General features: G+C 43.8%; 1 protein-coding gene across 1 annotated transcript in view; it reads left to right on the plus strand.

The window, feature by feature from the left end:
- The window catches only part of LOC138567788 (calpain-1 catalytic subunit-like), a 398,207-nt gene that overhangs the window by 355,897 nt on the left and 17,140 nt on the right, over positions 1-25,170 (plus strand). Inside the window, exon 19 of the mRNA XM_069646278.1 lies at positions 12,739-12,855. Coding sequence (XP_069502379.1) covers positions 12,739-12,855 — 117 coding nt within the window. The remainder of the gene's footprint in view (positions 1-12,738; positions 12,856-25,170) is intronic.

Here is a 25,170-nt window from a genome sequence, read left to right on the forward strand (position 1 = left end):
AAGCCAGGCTGGAGACACGGTACCTTAAGTGGGAAGGATCCTCCAGCGGTGGCAGTTGTTCCTGGTAGTGGTTGCAAGTTGCGTCGTCATCCAGGGGAAGAAAAGATCTCGACGTGGAGGAAAGATGCAGGTCGTTGCACTACCAGGGCAGAAACCAGCCGCAGAGTTTTCCGGTAAAAGGTGGTACCTTTATCTCGCGGTCGTGGTAAAACGTGGAATCCCGGTTGCCGGGGTGCTTAGCACGGGCAAGGCGGCCACGAGATACGTCGGGAAAGCGAAAAGACGGTGAAACTGGTTATCCCCACCAGTCAAAGGAAGAAGACTCTCCGGCGGGAGATCTCCTCTGTCGTTGGGAAAAGTGGTGAGATGGTCCAGCAGGGCTCCACCGGTCGTGGTGTCGTGGCAGGTCAGCTCAGCTTCTCCCTCGTCAGATTCTTAGGTCCTGTGGCGACTTCTGAAGTTCCAGTCCCCAAAGCCCTGCTTTTATGCAGCAAACCCCAATTCACTCAGCCTAGCTGTCACTCAAACATGCTAAGTGGTGAGCCGGTCGGCTCACCACTTGGGCGTATCAGGATGGAGTGCGACTTGAGTTGCCTAGGCAACTCAGTCCAGGGTGCCTAAATTTCCCTCCACCCCTTCCTAAGTACCCCAGACACAGTGGCACCACTTTGGAGGGCTTCTGTGGAGAAGCCCTCCAAAAAGTGGAACAAAGGACTAGACTTGGGTTGGAGTCACAGAAGAGAACACAAACGCCATTTTAGAATCAAGTTTTGGCAAAAAATACCAACCGGAGAATTAATATTAATTAAATAAACCGGTGGTATGTTCGAGGCTACCGTAAATAATTAAATAAAGATAGTAGCCTAAAACAATGGAAAATCCCATAGGAAAATATTTGCGGTTGAATATAAAAAGTAGTATCCACTGCCACCAGCCAAAACTCGATCAGGGGGGACCGAGACGTGCCCCCTCGTCTAACAGACCCCGGGGCAATTGAATTGCCCCAGCCAGTACGTCCACAATATGATGGTTTGTACTGGTTCTGTTCAGAATTTAAGACTAGTAAAGTCAATGGTGACTTTACATGCCCTGGGAGACAGTAGTCAGTCCCAGGGTATGGAGTCTATACTGGGAGGTCACTATGACACCCCTGTGTCACTGCACTGAGGGTGCAGTGTAACACACATCACAAAAACACATGAATCCCTATGGAGTAAAAGACCCCATAGCCCATTAAACACATCTAGATTCAAAGAAACACACTCAAATCATGCCCAAGAGTGAGGGTAAAAGAGTCTCACTCTTGGCAGGAGAAAAAAATAAACCCCAAAAATCCAGCAAAGCTGCTGGGGGACTCACTAGGTTAGGAAATTCAGCCTAAACAGAGAATTCTCCCTAACAGTCATGCTGCACAACATGTGCGTCTGGAGAAATGTACCACTGCCACCTGACATTGACATGCATGGGCCGGGTGAGGATGATGAGGATGGAGACGGAGATGAAGTAGCCCCCCTGCCAGTATGTGATGCACGGGATGGCTATGCTGTACGCCAAGCACTAATTCACGAATACTTATGAAATACAGGGACTATGAAAGACTTGTGTCAGTCAGACACTGGGCCAATGTGGAAATACACACAGGGAATTTGGGAGTTGGGCACTGAACACCGTACCACATTAAATGGATGCACACAAAAATAACAATGTCCGGCCATGGATTTTTCTTATCACAACGTGTGTATTATTTACAACAGCAAAAATGTGCCCAATCCCCCCTCCCAGACTCCCCCAACAAACTCCCTGACCCCCCAACAAACTCCCAGTCCCCCCCAACAAACTCCCTGACCCCCCCCAACAAACACCAACACCCCAATAGACTCCACAAGATGCACCCCTTCACCCCCAACCTTGTGTCCCACTACCATTGTCCCCCCACACTACTTTCGGGACTTCTTCCTGTCTAGAGGCGGCATTTCAGTGTGCCTTGCACTCCTACGTGTGTGGCGCACTGGGCTGGTGGGGACAGATGAAGCTGGTTTGGAGGTAGTAGGTGATTCGCTGGCAGGTTCCACACCTCCTGCAAGCCGTGGCCGCTGCATATGAAGCAGCATTGGGGTCAGCACCTGTGTCACCGCCCCCAGGCAGTCCCTCATTAGCCGAGCCGATGCATTGACAGCGGCTGTGTTTGCTTCGATGGGCGCTGTTGCCCCTGCAATTGCTGTGGCAATACCCCGCCTGGTTTCCTCCCCGTCTGCTATGTACTGGCGGAGTAGGTCTAACATGGCCTCCTGTTGGGCCTCCACCATCGACAATCGTGTCTCCAGGGTTCTGGAGGGGGCTGGAGTGGTGGGTTGTGCAGTCACTTGGATGACATTTTCGGGACTGGACTCCTCAGAGGTGGGTAGGTCACAGTCACGGAGGCAGGAATCAACTTCACTGCAGGTGGGTGACTGCAGGTGTTGGGGCGAAGGGGTGGGCACGGGGCACGTGGTGGCCTCAGTGTCTCCCTCAGGCTCCACACTGGCATCAAGTTCTTCCCCAGTGGAGGCGGGTGCTTCCAGGGACTCCCTTGGGAGGGGTGTGGCCTGCTTGTCTCCAGCAGAGGTGGTGGTGGTTGCCCTCTTCTTACGGTGTGAGGTGGATGCCCTCGCAGTTGTCTCCTGGGTTGCTTCTTCCTCATCAGTGCCTGGGGGGGTAGAAAAGATGCAGGGCATCAGTGATGGTGTAACATGGCAGTGGCGGTGCTGTTCATTATTCATTTGATCATGCTTTCATGTCTTACAGGTGTGTCACGCAGGGTACTGACCACAAAAGTGATGGGTGGAAGGTTTCGAATGAATCTAAACCACTGGCAATTGCTCTGGGCAACCTTCCACACCACCGTTTTTTAGCCCGTCTGCGCCATTGCAAAAGGGGACCAGCCATGTGCAAATCAGTCAGCAGCTGCCGCCACCGAGGGTGAAACATGTTTGGGGATGCTTGTGGTCTCGTGCAGAAATGATGTGACCTAGCAGTTCGGCCTGGACTTCCCCTTTTGGGGTGGGACCGAGCGTGATTTGCATATGGTCTTTCCCCTTCTGTAATGGCTTGGCAGGCGAAGAACGATGGTCTGGGGGGTTGCCCTGAGCAATGCCAGTGGTTAAGATTCAGTCTAAACCTTCCAGCCATCACCTCTTTGTTTTTGCTTTGTCACCCCGAGTGGGACGGGTATGCCCAGACGTGGGTCCCGTGCCTGCTGGGCCTAGAGACCCAAGCTACTCCTCACTGATGAGCCCCAACAAGGGTGAAACATGTTTGGGGATGCTTGTGGTCTCGTGCAGAAGGGATGTGACCTAGAAGTTCGGGCTGGACTTCCCCTTTTGGGGTGGGACCAAGCCTGATTTGCATAGGGTCTTTCCCCTTCTGTAATGGCTTGGCAGGCGAAGAACGATGGTCTGGGGGGTTGCCCTGAGCAATGCCAGTGGTTAAGATTCAGTCTAAACCTTCCAGCCATCACCTCTTTGTTTTTGCTTTGTCACCCCGAGTGGGACGGGTATGCCCAGACGTGGGTCCCGTGCCTGCTGGGCCTAGAGACCCAAGCTACTCCTCACTGATGAGCCCCAACAAGGGTGAAACATGTTTGGGGATGCTTGTGGTCTCGTGCAGAAGGGATGTGACCTAGCAGTTCGGGCTGGACTTCCCCTTTTGGGGTGGGACCAAGCCTGATTTGCATATGGTCTTTCCCCTTCTGTAATGGCTTGGCAGGCGAAGAACGATGGTCTGGGGGGTTGCCCTGAGCAATGCCAGTGATTAAGATTCAGTGTAAACCTTCCAGCCATCACCTCTTTGTTTTTGCTTTGTCACCCCGAGTGGGACGGGTATGCCCAGACGTGGGTCCCGTGCCTGCTGGGCCTAGAGACCCAAGCTACTCCTCACTGATGAGCCCCAACAAGGGTGAAACATGTTTGGGGATGCTTGTGGTCTCGTGCAGAAGGGATGTGACCTAGCAGTTTGGGCTGGACTTCCCCTTTTGGGGTGGGACCAAGCCTGATTTGCATATGGTCTTTCCCCTTCTGTAATGGCTTGGCAGGCGAAGAACGATGGTCTGGGGGGTTGCCCTGAGCAATGCCAGTGGTTAAGATTCAGTCTAAACCTTCCAGCCATCACCTCTTTGTTTTTGCTTTGTCACCCCGAGTGGGACGGGTATGCCCAGACGTGGGTCCCGTGCCTGCTGGGCCTAGAGACCCAAGCTACTCCTCACTGATGAGCCCCAACAAGGGTGAAACATGTTTGGGGATGCTTGTGGTCTCGTGCAGAAGGGATGTGACCTAGCAGTTCGGGCTGGACTTCCCCTTTTGGGGTGGGACCAAGCCTGATTTGCATATGGTCTTTCCCCTTCTGTAATGGCTTGGCAGGCGAAGAACGATGGTCTGGGGGGTTGCCCTGAGCAATGCCAGTGGTTAAGATTCAGTCTAAACCTTCCAGCCATCACCTCTTTGTTTTTGCTGTGTCACGCAGGGTATTCAGAGGGGGCATGTAAGCATTCACTGCATGGCAGGTGGCATGCCATTGATTTTGGGTTTGTGTGAAGTATCACATGGGCAAGCTCCAGGTGTGTTGGCTGTGTGTTGGTTAAGGGAAGGGCACTCAGCATGCATTTCAGTGTGGCAGCGTTTGGCCCACCATCTGTATTTGGGTATGGTCATGTGGGTGTTGGGAAATGCATTGCCTTGCCTAGACTCTCTACCACTTCACTTGTGCTACTTCATGGTCTCCCCTACAGGGATCTGCAGGGTCACTCACCTCCTTCCACGGTTGATGCCGCACCCGTCTCCATCTCGCACAATCCCTCGATGGACTCATGACTGATGAATCTGCTGGCCGTCTCCTCCCAGGGCATACATTTGGCAGGGGGTTGGGCATCCCCACCTGTGGCCATGGCCTCCCTCCGATTGGTGGCCATGATATTGCGTACCCTCAACCCGAGGTCATCCCACTGCTTCCTGCAGTCCCTCACACTGCGCGGGGTGGGACCTACGGCTGATACCTTGCGGGCTACCTCCTGCCAGATTTGCCACTTTTGTTGCTGCACCTCCCGCTTCTTGTCGTGGGATTGTATTGTCTCTGCATGTGCAGCTAGAGTGTCCACTAATATGGTGAGCTCTGCGACTGAGTAACGCTGTTTACGCAGCAGGGGGGTGGTCTTCCTGGTAGCCTTTGACATCCTCTATGGATTTCCACTGTGCTCTCCGAGTATCGGCTGGTGGTTATGGAGGATTAAATGGATTGTGTTTTTAAAGATGGCCGCCAGCCCAATTCCCAATCCTGCGCGATGATGTAATTTCCGGGTCAGTTTTTTACAAACACGGTATTACCATGCCGGTATTTAAGGGTTGGTATGAGGCGGTATCGCTATGGGCGGGTCCCGCGATGCCAGTATAGGGGAGTTGGAGGCCCTTTAGCGGCATGGCGGTATTGCCACTACCGGCATGGGGGGACGCGCGTGCTCGCGCACTCGTGGTCACCCGCTATTAGCGGGTTCATACCAGCACGGACCCGCTCATTCCGGCATGCCAGTAATGAACCCAGTTTTACCGGGCAACTCGTAATGAGGCCCTCTGTCTTTCTGTAAAATACTGCCCTCATTACGAGTCCGGCAGTAGCTGTGCCTGTAAAACAGGCAGGCTGCCGCCGGACTTGTGGGGATTTACCGGTGCCGGACTTGCCGGAATTACTGGGACCTTACAGCCCCGGTGGTCCAGTAATTCCGGCGCCAGCATTCCGTTACTCCCCATTCCCGGGGAGTCCCATAGGACTCCCCGGGAATGGGGGCCATGGAAACACCGGCACCATGCGGTAATGGTGCCGGTGTTTCTGTGTCCGTCTGCGGCCGGTGGCGTTACGCCCGCCAGGTCAGACATGGCGGGTGTAACAGCACACGGCCACAGAACTCGTAGCTAGCCGGTCCGGAAAACGATGCCAGTACGGTTTTACTCGCACCATTAAATCCGGACCGGCTAACTTGTAATGAGGCCCACTGTCTTTACAAATGTACTGTAATAGAACATGTATTTCAGACTTTTTAAGCCTGCACACCTTAGATTCCTAATTAATTAACTTTTGTGTTGGTGAGGACAACTGTTGGATTTGCCTATCAAATAGGGCACACGATAGGTTGCAGGATTAATTTATCATATATTGTGTCCAGCAATCACCTGTACACCAATGCACACTCACCCCAACTGTGTTATTGAGGTCATGCAGGGTATAAGTACCCCCTGCAATGTGTGTGTGGAGGGGGCTTGTTAATGCAGGACACCCACTCATCCCAAAGCCTCTGTATTTTTTGGGTGGAGCCAAACTCAAGGGGCAGAGGATAACCTTGCCACATTTTGCCATGTTAGCATCTGAGAATGTGTAGGAGTGGATTAGGATTATTAGATTCATCTCATCTCACCTTTATCAAGGGTGAGGTGCAGTCAAGTATAGTAAAGGTATTTAAGAGTCAACGGGGCTTTATCTCCTTCTTTTCGGACATCTTCTGTCCCCGTATGAGTTCAAATATTTATACCTTAAAAACAAATATGCCGGAAACAATTAGCCTAATAAATACACCGGCGGGAAAGAAAGCTACTCCGCAATCCCGACTATCGAAAAAATCAATAGTTTTAACACCGGCTCCACGCATTCCACTTCCAAATAGAGACATTCGAGCATTCTGTGCTAAACGGAAAGCATGCATGTCTGATGATGGGCATTGTGAAACAAAAAAATTATCCACTGGCAAGACAATTGTTTTGCCCGAGGGCCCCCCAGCCAAATCTCAATGCTCCAAGAACAATCACATTTCAAAAATGGTAACTCTTTCTGCTTTAGCAAGTCAGGTCTTATCTACTCGAACAACCATTCGTGAGACAGATGGGGCGGGAACTAGTGCTCACCTTTTCAACTTGAACGAAAAAACACCTCTATCTTCAGTTCCACCACAAATTACGTCTCCGGCCTCCAATACTAATGGTACGATTTTAAGTATATCTGATAACACCTTGTTAACTGTGGTTCATACACCGAGTAAGCAAGTTACTAAAAACAAATCACTTTCGCCGGTAAATGAAAGTAATGAATCAATTATGGATATATCAAATATCTCCATTCATGCTAGCACCAGTAAAATTAGCACGATACATGGAAATTCCTATCAACATGATAGCTTTGAAGAAATTGCGGAAATCCCTCATAAGGCTATATCTGACTCCTTTGCATATCCAACACCTCGTCGTCGCATTCAACTAAGCCATCATGAGAATCGGACAGAGAATCTTGCTCTTATCGAAATTACACTAGCTGCTGTTAACACAATGATGGCTAGCTTGTTTAAGCTTTTTGAAGGCTTGGATGTAAAAATCATGTCTCAGGCTAAACAAATACAGTAGATATTGGAATGGACTTCCACTATGTCATTAGACATGGCACTAACTAAAAATAGTGGTAGCCAACATGATGCACAACAAAAAATAATGAACTGCTCTAAACAAGATGAGTTTGCATCAGCCGTTCCATTGTTTGAACATGTAATATGTCCGATAGAACATCTGCCCTCAGAGGCTATTAATATAAATGATTCTTGGATCAGTTTAGATCGAAGTGTAAAGAGAAAAAAATCTCGTGATATTAGATCAAGTTCACGAGTGGAGAATGCCAATCACAAAACCACTCTTCTAGCCCGCACGAAAAGAGTTGCTCCCAAAATAAAAACGAACACTAAAACACTGATGACAGCTGCATCAAGGGATGTTGTGAGTGAAGTACTAACTCAACCTATTTTAATTTCTGACACTTCTCTTGTTGCAGAGCTGTCACAAGATTCGAATTGCCCACCCTCCAAATCAACGGAGACTCGGGCTGGGAATAATCAAGGAGAAACTAGGAATGATGTCTCTTATAGTCACCACAAAAATAATGTGAATTATGCCCCGCTTAACGAAATCGTTGACTTAATTGATATGATTCCGGCTGTGCCCGTTAGGAAAGTGGTGCAAGCGAGGTCCTCTGCGCTGAACAGCCAAGCGCAATCTCTATCACAAATAAATTCTCATGACCAACAACCTCTTCGGCATAAAATTGCCGAAGAATCACATATTCAGGGGCAAATGACCTCAATCAGAGCTGCGGTCGACGCTTACCTAAATTCAAGAATCTCAGAGGCTACTACAAGTGAACTGTGGCAACTATGAGAAAGCATGATGAGTGCTATGACATGGAATCTAGAGCCCTAGTAAAAACCAAATATGATGCAATACATACAAAAAAAGATAGCTTGCAAGCTGAACAAATGAACTGCACGAGAGCAACAATGTCTGTTAGCACTAATAACCGTCTGGTTGTCGGGCAAGGTTCACATGTAGCCTCAGATTCGAATGATAAAACTGAGATGCTGGCTACACAGAAATCAGTACGTTTTCAAGAAAATCAGTTAAAAAAATCAGGGTCTCGTCAACACAAAAACACTTTTGCAAATTGTCATTCTTTGATCATGAAATGTAGAGATGAGCCCCATGAAAGGTACGATTTATGTAGAACCAGTGTTCTTAATATCTTTGGGGATGTGCATGATTTGCAAGATGTGTCGTCAAATGATATTGATCAAGTTGAATTCGTATGTGATCAGAATCTGTCGATTGTTCGCTTGTGGATTAAGTCAGGTTTGGTTCTGAACTCGATTTGGAAGGCCAAAATGGATTTGTTCAAGATGGGCTTCTTGATAGCTCAAGACCCTGAAAGTCTAATAGAAGAACGTAAAGGCCTGGCTGTGAGTGAAGTTGAAGGATGCTTGGCCGTCTGTTCTTGCTCTTACTGTGGACCAATTGAGATACCGCGTCAAGTAGACGTGATTCATTCGAGGACATAACCATTAATAGAACCTAGCAACAGTCCCCTGTCTCTGGTTAGCTGGAACACAAGGGGACATACTCATCTTCAATGGTCCTCAAATCTTTTTTTAAATCAGTTTGATATAGTGGTCCTTCAGGAAACCTGGCTCTTAAAACTGCCTCTATGGGATGATCATGATATTGTCCTTTTGCCAGCCGTGGGGGGAAATAAGGGAAGACCGACATCTGGCCTTATGGTGGCTGTCAAGACAAGTAAAGGTCTGAGTGTGAACAGATGGGCTGATCCTAATAACTTCACTCAACTGGTTAAGATCTCTGACTCTAACACTACCTTTGCTTTAATCAATGTGTATCGTAACCCTATGGGTATTTCTGATGATCTATTTTACAGAGATTTAGTAAGTATCCTAGAAAAGGTCGCACAAGATCAAAATGTGATTGCTACAATTGTGGTAGGGGATTTGAACCTTGATTGTTTTTCTGTAAAGAAGATCTCTGTTGCTCAGGAACGGTGGCTAAAATTCACACTAGACCACAATCTGTTCATGGTAAATGGAGCTTTTTCCGGAGATATCCCGCCTCACCATACGTGGGAAAGAGGAACATCTAAATCTACCATTGATTATCTCTTTGTCACAAAAGAACTGTTCTCTAAAATTTTGGATTTCAAGATTGTTGAGCAAAAAGAAAGTGACCACCTGCCATTAACTGTAGTATGGCAGGAGAACCGAAATGAGCCAGAGCAAAAGCAACAGTGGTATCGACACTCTCTTGACACCAATGTTAAAAAAACCCGCCTTAGATGGTCTAGGAAGGCGCTTGATGACTTTGAGAAGGGCACGAGAGAGTGTTTGGGCAACGGGATGGAGTCATATGTGGAGGTGTTATCTACTATGAAAAACATCCACATTGACAAAAATCTAAAGCATCCGCATAGGCATACCTTTGATCCGGCTGTCCAACAAACCAGAGCTCGTTATAGGCGAGAGCTGAAGGCCTGTCTCAGATTACCATTGAAAGAGCGCAGAGAAACTCAGAGTCGCGTTAAATGCCGCTACCGTAACTGGATGAGGGCGAGGAAAGCGACGCTCTTCCAGTCCGATAGCGAGTCGTTTATGCAAACCATCCAGAACAAAAATTCTGGACAAATATGGGCTCTCTTGAATAAAACGATAAATTCTACTCGAAACAATGACCAACTGAGTGGGGTGACTGAAGTTGCCTGGTTGGCTCACTTCACAAAGCTTTATGCAGATGCCAAATTTGATGAACACAATTATGTGAAACAGTGCTCAGATTCATGGCATTTAGAGTGTTCTGAGGATATAGTTGAAGATCTTATTAGAAAATCTTCCTCTTCTAGAGCAGTGGGCCCAGATGGCTTGAGTAATGCCATGTTTAAGCACAATCCATCTGGATGGGCCGCCATTTTGAATAATATCTTTCAAAAAATCTTACTTTCCAGGGAAGTTCCAACTTCTTGGAAAACTTCTCTGATTGTGCCCATTTTTAAAAAGGGAGATGGAGGCTCTCCATCTAGTTATCGTCCTATTACTCTTCTTGACGCCCCGGGAAAAATCTTCTCTCGGCTAGTCTTGAGAGACTTTGTCAAATGGACGTTAGCTTTCCATCAACGCGATCCGAGCCAGACAGGTTTTGTTGCGGGCTTGGGTACGGCGGTAAATTTACTAACACTGAATGCCTTGAAGACGCAGGCTCAAACCCTTAATCAACCCATTTATTTTGCATTTGTTGATCTCAGCTCAGCCTTTGACTCTGTGTCTCGTGTTAAGCTTTTTGAAAAACTTCAAGCTGCAAATTGTCCTGCTACTTTGTGCGATATTATTTTTGATCTACACTCCCAGACATCCATTAAGGTGAGGCTATCGGTGTTAGGCTTGTTGTCAGCTGCTATCAATACCTTCAGAGGCTTAAAGCAAGGTTGTATTCTTGCGTCGGCCCTTTTCAACTTTTTTATACATGATGTGATGCACGCCATTATTCAGGTTCCATCTGATTCACCGAAGTTGAACGGCGTTGCTTTAAGGGCCTTATGGTATGCTGACGATTTAGTTTTAATTTCTAAAACACCGACAGGTCTACAACGTCTGTTGACCGCCGTGGGTTCATATTTGGATGATAATGAGTTGATTATAAACATGAAGAAAACACAAATTGTGTATTATGCACCCAGAGTGACCAAAAGAACTAGAATGAACTGGATGATCAAGGGCATCAGTGTAGAGGTGGTTGTGAACTATCTATATTTGGGTATCTTGGTAGATGGAACCACACAAATGGATTCCCAGATGAGAGCTCTTGAGAATAAATTGGTGTCAGCAATTTCTCAGTCCAGAATTCTACTATACAAATATGGTAAGTTCTCAATCAGTTGTGTAATTGTATTCTGGAGACAAAATGTGCTGCCCAAACTACTTTATGGTCTGGAAACGTTGAACATAATTAAATCTGCCTTCCTAACAACATTGGAATTTAAATTCTGGAGAGCCGTGTTACGTTTACCTTCATGCGTTCCAGGCCCGTGGGTGAGACACGAGTTGGGCCTCACGTCGCTGTTGGCGGAATATGAGTGGCGATTATGTGCCTTGTTTCGCAAATGTTTGGTACACACACACACGGATAATCTAACCATTTTGTCCAAGTATATGTTAACATCGTCTCACAAATTTGTGACTACTTGGACAAAATACATTTTGCGAATCTTGGCCAATGCTGACATAAGCATAGAGCTCCTTATTACAAATCCAACCAAGGCAAAAGACAAAATCCATAAGAGGGATTGGATTAAGACCCAAAATCTCTGCCTTAGATATAAGGACTTCAACATCAGTGCTTTTTCTAATAAAAAGTTGGGAGAACTAGAAAGTTATTTATTCAGGTCTCCAACGCCGCAAGTGCGATCCTGCATTTTACGTCTCCGCTTTAACCTGTTTCCAACAAGAGATGTGTTGCTAAGGAGGCGACACATTGAGAATGAGCTGAATTTTTGTAGATTCTGTACAAATAAAAACATCAAAGAATCATTAGAACATCTAATAGTAGAATGTCCAGCTTTAATAGATCTCAGAGCCAAGTGTTTTTGGAAACATCTGACCCTTTTTGGCTGGATGGCAGAAGAGCACAGATGGACTACTATTCTAGCTACAAGAATCATTAGTATCCGCATTGCCACATATAACTTTTTGAATGCCTTAAAATTGAATACTGACCTAAATGTAAATTAAAAAAAAAACTAATTCCCAGTTGCGAATTGTACAGCAAAAATATGTTGGTTGCGGTGTCTCTTTAAACTCTGATGCGCAGAATCTATTTAGGGTCGTAAGAAAAAGGAAAAAAAAAAAAAAAAAAAAACATTGTCTGTTCGCAAGTGGTTTGTAAGTCACTACGAACTAGTATGCAAATACTATTGATACTTCAATTTAAGCACATCCCCAATTTTATTCTCATGCTCAGTGACTCTTTTGTATTACTCTGCGTGGGTATAGGTGTCTAGCATTAATCAATTGTGTTAGTCCACCTTTATTTTATTTTACTTTTAACGTATTGGTGTTTCATGTTATGTTAACATCCAAAGTTTGGACATGTCGTCCTCCTTTTAATATGTGCCTATCCTGTTTTGATCTTTTCTCCTCGTTTTTCCTTTTCTTTTTTTGTATTACAATGTTTCTTCTTATTTTTTTGGTAATTGTATTGTTCTTTGAAATGAAGATATAATGAATTAAGTTTTGTATTTGATAAAAGTTGAGTTTCTCAGCTAAATTCAATAAAAAAAAAATAAAAAATAAAAAAAAAGAGGTTGTCATTGCCCCTGTGGAGGTAAACAGTTATTTTTCTCATTTACTGACAGGATTCCACTTGAACAACCGGCTCACCGAAATCATCACCAAGAGATACGGGAACGCGTCTATGCGCATCAGCTTCAGTGGCTTCGTCTCCTGCCTGGTGCTTCTTGAGGCAACTTTCAGTAAGAATCACCCTCCCCATTATAGCAACATATTACCTTTAAAAGGCATTTAAGCTCGCTGCTTGACAGTATTAATGATATATATATATATAATTGCTTTTTAATTAATTGAATTTGTTGAACAATTAACTTTTCACCCAGCAAAAAGCAATACAGTGCATAAAGAAATCCATCTTCTCATTACATAGTAAATCTTACTCAAATGAACAAATGCAACAACCAATTTCATAAAATCAATTCAAAGTACAAACATACCACAAACAAAGTCATTATTTGCATCCAGTACATATTCTCATTTTCCATGCTAACAACATTAGTTTATTATGTACGAAAGACACTTCAATAAAAATGGCATATAAAACCCCCATCAATCAGTGGACGTTAGCACCGTCATGGGAACATGTCCTTTGAAAAACACAAAGCAGCAAGTCTCCAACTATTTGATTTCTGTCTTAGAACATATTGACATGCTAAGCCACATGATAAAACATTAAAATTCTGTACAAGGTGGTCAGGGTATAGGGGTTAGGACTTGACATTCCAATAAAAGATGATAGATGCTCACAATGTTTCCCTGTTCTTACCTGCAGATTCTCAATTTGCCTTAAATGTTTTCCCTAGTCCCCAGAATTTCTTTAGTAGGAAAAGGATTGAGTCGCAACCGCAAACATTGTGTGCGCCAATATGAACCTGGAAATCTATATAGGTAATGAGGTAGTACAGCAAGAACCCTCATGTTTCACAAGATTCCAGAGTACCGTCAATATCTGCACACCTATCATAAAAATATAAGGGTACCTGGTCACTACCTATGGTCCTCCAGGTGAGTATACATGAGCAAAAACAGTATATGGACCAATAGGTTAAAGATAACAGGAATCTGTTGTGATTTATCCAAACCTTAGTATGATATGGTATTTATTTCACATAACAGACAAAAAGTATTTATTTGTACATTCTTAACATACTGAAAATAGGCTCAAACTTTACACCAATTCCCCCACCATTCATCATTCATACTTCACTCATACATATCACCTTCATGATAGCACAAATTAAAAAATGAGTAATAGTTGTTCCCAAACAAACAACAGTTTGTAATATCACAAGATAAAACATATCCATATTTAAAAGAAGTTTTATTTTACTAATCCTGTGGTTAATCAAAATCAGAACCCACGTCGCAATAACAGGGTAATCACTTTTTCCAACTCCTCGGGGTCCTCTAGCGGATCAGATCCATCATTAAGTGGATCAGCCGGTCCACTGCAAAGAGACCGGGGACAATTCCAACAACAAGGGTTTATTTTCAGAGGGGGTCCACAGGGACGATCACGACAAAGAACAGCACAACAACAGGGCATCAGGACCAGTCTTCACATCCTTTGAGTCTGCTCGAAGTTGACCTTCTATCAAAAGGATTGTCATATGTTCCTGTTACAAAAGCGGATCCATTCTATGTCGAACTTGAACTACACAATTTTTTCTGAAACATTAGGCTGAAACACTTTTTTGAAATTTATTTACCCAGCCAAAAACGAGAATGGGCATAGGAGTCAATGGTTCTTCTTTCAGAGATCAACATCACGGGCCTAAAGAACAAGTCGAATTTCAATCCCCCAGTACATACATGCCCGCCTGAAATAGTCACCTTTGAAAATAGAGTGACGAAACATGTACTAGACTCTATTAAAAAGAAGAATCATCAGAAAGATAATCTCAATATGGATGAGAGAATATGTCTTAAAAAACTGTGTGACATGGAAACATTATCAAACCTGCAGACAAGGGCGGGGGGATCGTCCTGATACGAGATGGAATGCCTTAGACTTCTGGGCGATACCATCTCGTATGAAAAACTCGACCAAGATCTGACCCAAAGACTCCAAGAGGAGATCAAGAGTCTCACAGACCATGCTCTTCAGGAAGAATGGATATGTACTGATGAAGCACGATTCCTGAATAAACAACATCCCAAAATGGTGGCCTTTTACATATTGCCCAAAATGCACAAAAACAAGGAAAATCGCCCAGTAGACCTATTGTGTCTGCCATAGACTCCCCCCTGGAACCTCTGTCAATCTATAGCAAGTTCTTTTTGAAACCGTTTGTACTTGCCATGCCCTCACACATAAAGGACACTACGGACATGATCAAAATGTTGATGAGCCTAAACATTGAAGAGGACGATCTAATAGTGACCATGGATGTGGAATCCTTGTACACGTCAATACCACAAATGGAATGTCTGAGTGTATTAGCTGAATACCTAGACACACGTCACATTCCACAAAAAAAACCTACAGGATTTATCCTGGAATGTTCAAGAATCCCTATGACTGAGAATTTTTTCTTATTCAACAGACAATTGTATAAACAACAAAAGGGGGTGAGCATGGGGGCAACAATCACCCTGCATGAAGCCAATCTCTATATGGGCAATTTCGAAGGCTCGCTACATATCCAACCTATTGAATAACACCACTAAATGCCAACCAGAACTTGCCAATAAACTACGGGTTTGGCAAAGGTACATAGATGGCATGTTTTTTGTCTGGAAGGGGAATAGCGCATCCTTATTACTATTCCACACATGGATTAATACATGTGACCAAAACATTAAATTCACGATTGAATGGAGTAATGACCAAATCAGTTTCCTTGACTTGATGATTAAGAAATTAGGTAACTCTCTCACCACCACACTGTATAGGAAATAAACAGACAAAAACACACTGCTACGTTACTCTAGCTTTCACACGGATGGCCTAAAATACAACCTACCCTACAGGCAATTTTTACACATACGACGTAACTGTACAACAAGGATAGACTACAATGAACACGCCACGCATCTGAAAGAACGATTACGGACAAGGGTCTATCCCAAGAAATTGATAAAAAACTATCTAAAGAGAGCAGCTAACACAGACAGGGAAACTTGCCTGACAAGTAATGAAAAACAACAGACTGACAGGTTATTCTGCGTGACCACATGCAATCCGGTCAGTAATCATATCAAGCGAATTATCAACCGCAATTGGGAAAATCCAGGCACACTCTCTAAGAAACCCATGTTTGCATATCAGCGCAATAGTAACCTGCGCCAGAAGTTAGTCCATACGTATCGGGAGAAACTCAAAGAATCTACACTCATGAGCCAATGGGGCCTACCACCTGTATCTGGTCACAATAAGTGCGGGAACTGCGCAGTATGCCCTATGACTGAAAAAAAAACATACATTCCTTGACGTAGACATTCATTGCAATTGGAAGTGACTGGGAAACAACTAGTGTTGATTTTGCACACCAGCCATAAGAAGAGTGTACATGTGAGTATTATGGCTGTCCCAGTCCATACCCACAGTGACAAGGTAATTAGCAGTTCTATACTTAGGCTTCCGTTTCTTTGTCTCTTCCTTTGTAGGGTGATATACACCCTGGGATCCTACCAGTGTGATCAGTCTGAAATCCATTTGAAAACTATAATAAGGCTATTACGGACCGCGCTTCAGTTCATTCTGACTTTGCGCAAGAAAATTAAAAAGAGTGAGTGTTTTTATCTATATATAGATATAAAAGTAATTACTACAAACGATAAAGGAAGACTTTGATAAGAATCTTTCACATCGACATCAGTTGACTGGATGTGTATTGTGATTTTGTCATTTTAGAGGCATATATACACAATTGTTGGGTATAAATTGAGTGAAGAGTTAACCTGCAGTAGGGATTTGTCCCATTCTCAAGCCACCGCCCGCTGAACACACAGTGGAGGTGAGTTTTGAGACAAGCAACAGACAGATAATGTTGTTAGTTCACAGACATTAATTGTTAAAAAATACTAAGATAACAGGTCTGAAAGGAGAGATTGTAATTAGTGTATTTACTTTAATTTTTTAGATTGAAAGACTCACCAATCCTATCAAGATGCAGCACATACAGGACTGTTGCATCTCGTCCTGATGAAGGTTGGCTTGAATTTCAGGGCTTAGTTTTGTCAGCCCACATTCAAATACAACTGAAACACATGTAGACAACAAAGAAACCCCCTGTAACAACACAAAGGGTCACATGTACAAGACACGAGAGTGTTGGACTTGGTATTACAAACTATTGTTTATTTGGGAACTATTACCCATTTCTGAATTTGTTTTATCATGAAGCTGATACGTATGAGTGAAGTAGGAATGATGAATGGTGGGAGTATTGGTGTAAAGGTTGAGCCTATTTTTAGTATGTTAAGAATGTACAAATAATACTTTTTGTCTATGTTATGTGAAATAAATACCATGTCATACTAAGGTTTGGACAAATAACAACAGATTCCTGTTATCTTTAACCTATTGGTCAATATCTGCGTACCTCCTGAACAGTATTAATCCAATCCAACAGTTTTTGTTTTGCTTTTTTCAGGGAATCCTGCAATAGTACAAGGGTTACATCAGTTATTAAAGGGTGTACTGAGTTGTTTATCCATTAGTTGCTTAAATTGAAAACTCTACTGCAGAAGCAATTTTCACCAGCATAACCAAGTTATTCCATATGACGCCAACTTCGATCAAAAGTAGTCCCAGCTTGCACCTTATCACAGAAGCCGGCCCTCACTGTTGAACCTTCAACACTCTCCTCCAAAAGAGCCCATCAAGCCCAACCCATTAGCATTTGGATCAAAAAAGAGGGTTTCAGGACCATGTGCGATTACTGGAACCAACTTCTTACTGTAGTATTCAATTACTGGCACAAACAAAAAGTGTACAAATGTTCTATTTATCTGGACTGCTTGAGCAGCCAGTGCAGTAATGTTTGTTTTTTTATGATTTAAAAACTTGGTTTGATTATTGCCCTCAAACAGGTAAAATCCCAGATAGATTTAGTAACTCTTTCTAGGCAGTGGACTTCAAACTGTTTTGGCCTAGACCACGCTGAGCAAAATATGGGCAGGCCAGGCCCCCCCAAAAGTGACAAATGGACAGAAAGTCTGAATGGCTATGAACTATCGCGCACCGTCCCTGCACCCTGCTCCCACTATAGTCCCTGGGCTCCCCCACCTGCTCCCCATCACAGTCTCTGGACCCCCTCATCCCACTCCTAGCCCAGTACCTGGGCTCTCCCCACTCCACCACAGACTCGCCCCACCCGACCACTATCCCATAGCTCCCCATAGCTCCCCCCCATCCTGCTCCCAGCACAGTCCCTGCCCCCCCCATCCTGCTCCCAGCACAGTCCCAGTGAAGGGTCATAAAGATTTCACCCAGATATGCAATAGCGACCGACCGCCGCGAGGGAACCCAAACGAATCAAGAAGGGTTCTGGGGGAGGTGTTTAAAAAAAAATAATAGGTTTAAATGCTGCATTTTAGAGCACACTTTTTTAAAAGAAATTGGGTAAACAGTGAAACAGTTTGCAATTGCCACTGGGGGAAGGTGGGTTCAGGAGGAGGCGGGTTCAGGGGGGAGGGGTGGCATTTTTTACTAGACATCAGTGACAGCTGCTGTATTTCTCTATGATCCATTTATGTCCTAAAAACTGAGAATGGAATCAATTCCCAAGATTACTAGGATTTAAAGAGGCTGAATAGAATGTTGCAGTATGTCGCAAGTGCGCAGGGTATGATGACCCTTTGTATTTATTTAGTAGGGTTTTGAATATCAGGAATCCGATGTGGACTGCTAAATCATAACACTGCAGGTTGCGTGCATGCTGGACTTAATACTGCGGAAGTCTGTCAGAGTGCCAATAAATCTGGCTACCCTTTTAATGATTTAGACATTTAGAGTTTGACAGTCTTTTCCCCAGAATTACCCTTTTGTACCTTGAGCCGAAAACCAGTTATAATTCACATTTCATGCCATTATTTTTAAATACTTATAAAGCCATTCTGTTTTACTTGGTCTGACATCTTCTCAAGCAACTTTGGGAAGCAGTGGGGTACTTGGGATGTCCAGGTTTATACACACTTGTGGACATATGTCAGCTGACTATAAATGGTGTGTTTGCTAAATCTGGTCTTCAGCTTGCAATGAATATTGCGGGAAATGCTACCATTTACCTGCCTATGGCTATCATTACACTAAATGTTATGTGGTACCACTGCGGTTGCAGTATCTAGGCCTAGGTGTTGGGAGCCAGTGGGTCCCTATTAAGCAACTTAAGGACACCTGATGTAAGAACAATAAAGGAACTTGTGTAGTAACTTACCTGAAGCGTCACAGAGTATCTTTTATAACAGAAAGCCTGATAGGGAGAATTTCCTACCCGAATGTACCCAGGAAGGGTGCCAATATCTACCGTATTCGTCACAAAGAAACCCCCAGGGCAAGAAGGATCCAATACAGGGCTTACCATGGTTATAATTTTGAGACTGCAGCCCTATCCTGTCATCCTGTGCCAAGACAGAGGTCAGGATAAAGCCAAGGACGAGACAAAGTTTAAGACAAGCACGGCAAAGTCACTGTTACATAAGTGTGCTGGGACACTTTTAAACTCCTGTGGGCGACTTGCTGAACACTGTCCTTGATGGATGCCTAGGAGTTTGACACCTATTATAGGGCATATACTTGACACCGTAGCTCCTTGACATTAAGCCCTTCCACTGCCATTCGCTCCTGTTTTGCTTAGGTTAATACTCTCCCACAGGCCATGCTCCAACCCAATCCTGTTACATTCCAAAATAAGTGTTGAAACCTAGCTGTTGAGTGTGTTTCTTGTGGTCACCATCCATGGCATCTTTTAGCATCATCCGTGCCCATGATTTCCATTTCCAGTCTGTGAAGGATTGCATTGTGTATGCAGTTAATTTCTCTTTTTCTCTACTTGGTAGCAGTGATTAGCCATTTCAGCCTTCAGTGAAAGCAACTGGAATAGGTTGGCACAAAGAAAGAACAGCGGCTTTCACCATTGCCCTTGCTCAGATTCTGGAAATAGGTCAAAAACGACAGTGTCTCTTGATGACTTGGCATGATTAAAAAACATTTTTTTTAAAGTGGAGAAAAAAATCACTGCCCATATAAACGAATTTAAAAAGAAGCAATAGCTTGTGCTAGACATAAAAAATAAAACAATTGGTATCCAAAATGTAACTTTGAGAAACTCGCATTTACCATTACACACAATATTCATTGCAAGCTGATGATCCAGATATTTTTTAATCTAGATTAAAAAACAAACAAAAAAACAATGTTCTTTTTTTACATATTTTTTATTCAGACTGTGGGTGCATGCCCCTTGGACACGAGGATGCGGCCCCCAGGGGAGTCACGCCCCACAGTTTGAATACCTCTGTTCTACTGCTTTATTTTGCAGAAACCATGAAGTTAGCATAATATTCTTTCCTCCCAGGTCAAAAAGAAAAAACCTTTGTTTTAGTTACATTTATAATTAGACTATTGGACTTTGTATATTTCTCAAGGCCTACTAGTCGACGCTGAAGACCTATGGGAGTATGGTCCACCAGGGCCATGTCATCTGCGTATAATCAGTAATTTGTTGGACTGGCCCTAAATAAGGCAGAAAACAGCAAATGCAATCAAAAGCCAAGGCAATATCCGAAATAACCAAATGAAACTAAAGGGGCTCCAAGCCTTGCTTCAAACCGCGCCCACTTTGAAAGGGTTCAGGGAAGATGCACTGCCTATTTAGTCTCACCCGAACAGAGGTGTTGGTGTGTAAAGCAACAATAATGTTTAACAATGGGGAAGGACATCCCCAAGACCTTAGCTTATCCCACAATCTACTCATTTCAATAGTATCGAAGGCCATGGAGAAATCAATAAACGCAATGTATAGGGGCTTAGACTTCTCTATGGACTCCTTTTAAAACAGACCGAGGATAAAACCATTGGTAGTCATCCCTGGGCCCTTACAAAAGCCAGTCTTGAAGACGTCCAATCTCCATGATGTTTTTGCCCCTTCCTGTAAATCACGCAGTAACAAAGAAGCAAACAGCTTTGATGGAACATCTAACAGCGCCATTGGCCTGTAATTTGCCGGATCAACTTGGGGCCTTTTTTTATAGATTGGCACTATGATGGAACATAGCCAAGATTCTGGATTTTTTTTATGTGCAAATACTATATTGAAGATCGCTGACAGGGCATTAGCCCAAAAATTGTTGTTTCCCTTTAGGACCATAGTCGATAGGCCGTAAGGCCTTCGAATTACTACTATGGAAGATTTAAAGTAGACAGGACATCCAGATCCATCTCCAAACTCCAGGCCGACTCAGAACAACAAACAGCAGAAACTGAATACTCCTCAGTATCCATTTCTCCTCGGAAATGGGTATTACTTAAACATTCGTTTGATAATTCACATCTGTTTTAATTAAACACCAGAAATCTTGCATATTTTTTTGAATCAGTACGTTAAGTATGTTCTGTGCAACTGCTAAGAGCAGTTGTATTTTTGTTGACACAGACAGTTTTTAGAACGATTTTTTAAGTGACGGCTCTGGGTAACATCTACCAGAGGAGTTTTTCTCAGGGCCCTTCGCAGTTCTCTCTTTTCTATACTGCATTTCAGGGTCATAAGAGTGTTTGTGTAAAATCCTTGATTTATTGGGTTTCTGCATTACTGCATAGACCTCTTCGATTACCTCGTAATAGGGATGATGCTTTTAGTCACCCACAAAACAACTCTTCAGGATACATGTCTAGTAAGATGTTATTAAAAGCTTGTATGTTGTACCTATTCCATACAATCATATTATCACCTTGGTTTACATACAAAACATTACTATAAAATTCATGTTCGACCGGCTGGGTCTTCACACCCAATTTTACCGACAAGGGGGAAGTGATCGCTAACATCAGGACACTCAATCTTCAGAGACTTGATGTCAATAAAAATGTCTTCAGATACAAAACAATAATCCAAAACATTTGTTTGTGAACCTCTAACCCATGTGTGGTGCAGGCATTTGTCTCCCAAAACATTTGCATTCAAAATACAGGAACCCCATTCCTCCCTAAGTTTCATCCTGTCCCTCCCCCTTTAAATCATCACAAATAATTATTGAATTGGAATTCCTCCGAGTTTGCAACTGAAAACAATATTTTCCATAGAATCAAAGAATTCCAATTGTGCAATCTTTGCAGGGTTCCAACATAGGTTCACTACCAAGGTGTACTCAAAGATTGGATGAGCACCAGAATCCCACTTTAGCTCCACCCCCTGCACAAACGCATTAAGGTGAGCAAAATGTGATGATTTTATACTAAAATTATTGCTTACTCCAACCAAAGAGTCGGACGCCCTTTGTCACCTTTGTAAGCCGGGGACAAACACAGAGCAAACCATCAAAAACAGGTGCTGTTTGGAGCCAAGACTCCTGTAGACGAAAAATATACGCAGAGGGGGGGTTCCACACTCCGTTTTTTGGAAAAGGTGGCCAGAGCCCTTGCTATTACAGAATATTATTTGGACTTCTTTATTCAGTTTCTGTGAACCATTGTTTTTGCAATGAATTGGGCCTTGTATCCAAGTCTGTAGCAAACAAGCTCCAATTTTCATTTTCGTCAATTCTCTGACCACCAGGAGCAATACTTGCTATCTGTCTTTTTGTATTCTCATCTCTAAAACATTTATTCTGTAATGACAGGACTGTAGCAAAGCAAAACCTCTGCTGATTTTGAGTTGATGGGGTTTTATCTAAGACAGTCGTTGTCGGTTTTCGCACAAATATAGAAATATCGTACTCCCATGAACTAATGTAGTCAACAGCGGCAAGAACTTGGTCCTTTACTAAACTAGAGGTAAAGTGCAATATCACCTTGTGTAAACAACATTCGTTCCAAAATTCTATCAGGCAAATGTCCCTGGAGTCGAGTTGGACAAGTGGCGGGGCTCTCTTTAGTAAGCGCAGGATGGTTGCCCTGTTCAAAACCACTATTTCTTGATCCAGCAGTAATTTCTCTAGAATTAGGTGATTAAGTAGACAGGTTGGACATTTTTGCACTTGACATGCTAAACGCCTTCTCTGCTCATGGGTCATTAATGGAATTGTTGTTTGGCCCGTACAGCACATAGAAATGTACCAACAGCCATTAAGAAAGTCGCAGTAACTCCTCTTGTAAAGAAACCCGGACTTAATCCCAAGGATCCAATTTAAGACTGATTACAAATACACTCTTTCTACAAAAAATCTTAGATAAAGTGGCAGCTTTACAATTACAGACTCATTTTGGGTCATCCACTATCTTTCACCCAAAGCAGTCGGCTTTAGGAGTAATCACGGGACAGAAAGTGCCCTGATTAACTTGCAAACCCAAATGTTGGAAAGGCTGGACGAAAGTAAAACTGGTCTGCTAATTCTTTTGGACCTCTCAGCCGCTTTCGATTTGCTAGACCACTCGCACCTGCTTAAAACACTATCAACTACCGGGAACTGCTCTAACAATACCATTGAATGGATAAACCCCTTTTTGAGCGAAAGGAGCTCCAGATTTGTTGGGGACATGCCTGCTCTAATTTAGCCCCAATCAAATATGGAGTCCCTCAAGGGGCATGCATCTCGCCGGCTCTTTTCAACATATACATTAATCCTTTGTGAACAACTGGAAACAAAAGGCCTACATTTTACAAACTATGCCGATGATTTCCAACTAATAATGGATCTTTGTGGAGACTATACTACAGACTCGGCCAATCTTAATTCCATCTAAGCATCCATTAGGGAGTGGATGGTTAAAAGTTGGATGTGCCTTAACGGCTCAAAAACCGAGCTCATGATTTTTGGTGCAAAACAAACAAGGGACAAACTTAGTCAGACCTACTCAGGTTTTGAAGTGGACAACTGCCTTATTCCGGTGGTGGAAAATGTTAAGACACTCTGTGTGGTGCTGGAAGCATCGCTTAACTCTGAGGCGCATGTCAATAATGTTGTTAAAAACTCTCATTACTGCCTTAAAGTGCTGGATCAAATAAACCCACTGGTCTCACGCAAGAAATGCGAAGTTTTACTCAGAGCCATCATCATGTCTCATCTGGACTATTGCAATGCTCTTCTCAGTGGAGCTAGTAAGGAGAATGTACATTAAGTCCACATTATCCAAAACAATGTTAGAGTAATATGCAATATCTCCACGAAAGAATATGTTACCAGTCACCGAAGGGACCTTTACTGGCTGCCTGTAGAAAAGAGGATCCAATTTAAAATCCTCTCTCTGACCCATAAATGTCTCTATGCAATGCCCCTGGATACTTAAAACTATCACTGACATAACACAAACCCAGCAGAACATTGCATTCTAGTACAGCACACCTGATTACAGTGCCCCGTGTGAAGACAAAGAGAAGAAATGGCTAATCAATCCCTGTCGGAGCCACTAAGGCATGGAATGCTCTTCCTGAGAGCCTGCGTAAGGAAGAGAAACTCACAGTATTCAGGAAAAAGCTGAAAAAGTTAATGTTTGATTACGTTCTCCTTAGCTCCCGACTTTTCATTGTCCTGTCTTCAGAAACGTCCTTGTGTGAATGTGCTGCCTGAGGCCTGTGGCCTATGGCGCATTTTAAATAAATAAACAATAAATACAGCCGTTTTTAACAGGGAGTGAATTCCCGGTCAGTCCTCTAGGCAGACAGAAATCCTCCCTTTCCCTCCCCGATATTTCGACAACTTGTGTGGTCAAACCCACTTCCGTCTGATTCCCCCCGTCCAACCCGGCAGGTAGGTGAAACATACACTCTGAGCAGAGTGATTGGGTCACTTGTAATGGGGGATCTGTTTGCTGTGACTTCTCTGTGCAAATACCACCTCCCCAGTGCCAACCAACTGAACTGCTGCGAGGGGCTCTTTATCAGGGCACAGATTATTCACAACATGCTGGGCATTTACTAGCTCATTGGGTGGCGACGGCACATTCAAATTACGGAGAAACTTCCTAGAACCCCGGAAGGCGTTCCCTTTTACTGCCTTTTTGTTTTTAGTTTTTTTCGTCCCATTTGAGCCTTCTGTACCCCCCTTTTGAGGTTTTCTTTGATGAAAGATCAAGAAGGTAGCTCCATGTTCAGCCACCTCTTCCTCCACCACCACAATCCTTTGGTCTAATTTTTTGCCGTTAACTCCCGCGCAGCCTGGACTACGCTCAGACTCGGAGGCAACACGGGCTGTATATCCTCTTGCCGCTCTTCGGCCGAGATCAAGTTCACAGCCCGGGGGCAGAAGGGAGAATGAAAACTTTGAACTGCTTCAATCATCTCTTCCATAACAAGATTTTCTTTACCAGTGTAATCATCAGTCTATACTGATATGTCATTCACAACGGAACCATTTTTTGGTTCTTTTTTAAGGCCAGTGATAAAACCTTCAATAAA

The sequence above is a fragment of the Ambystoma mexicanum genome, chromosome 2p (assembly GCF_040938575.1).
Source record: "Ambystoma mexicanum isolate Mex_15411 chromosome 2p, UKY_AmexF1_1, whole genome shotgun sequence".
Taxonomy (NCBI): Eukaryota; Metazoa; Chordata; class Amphibia; order Caudata; family Ambystomatidae; genus Ambystoma; species Ambystoma mexicanum.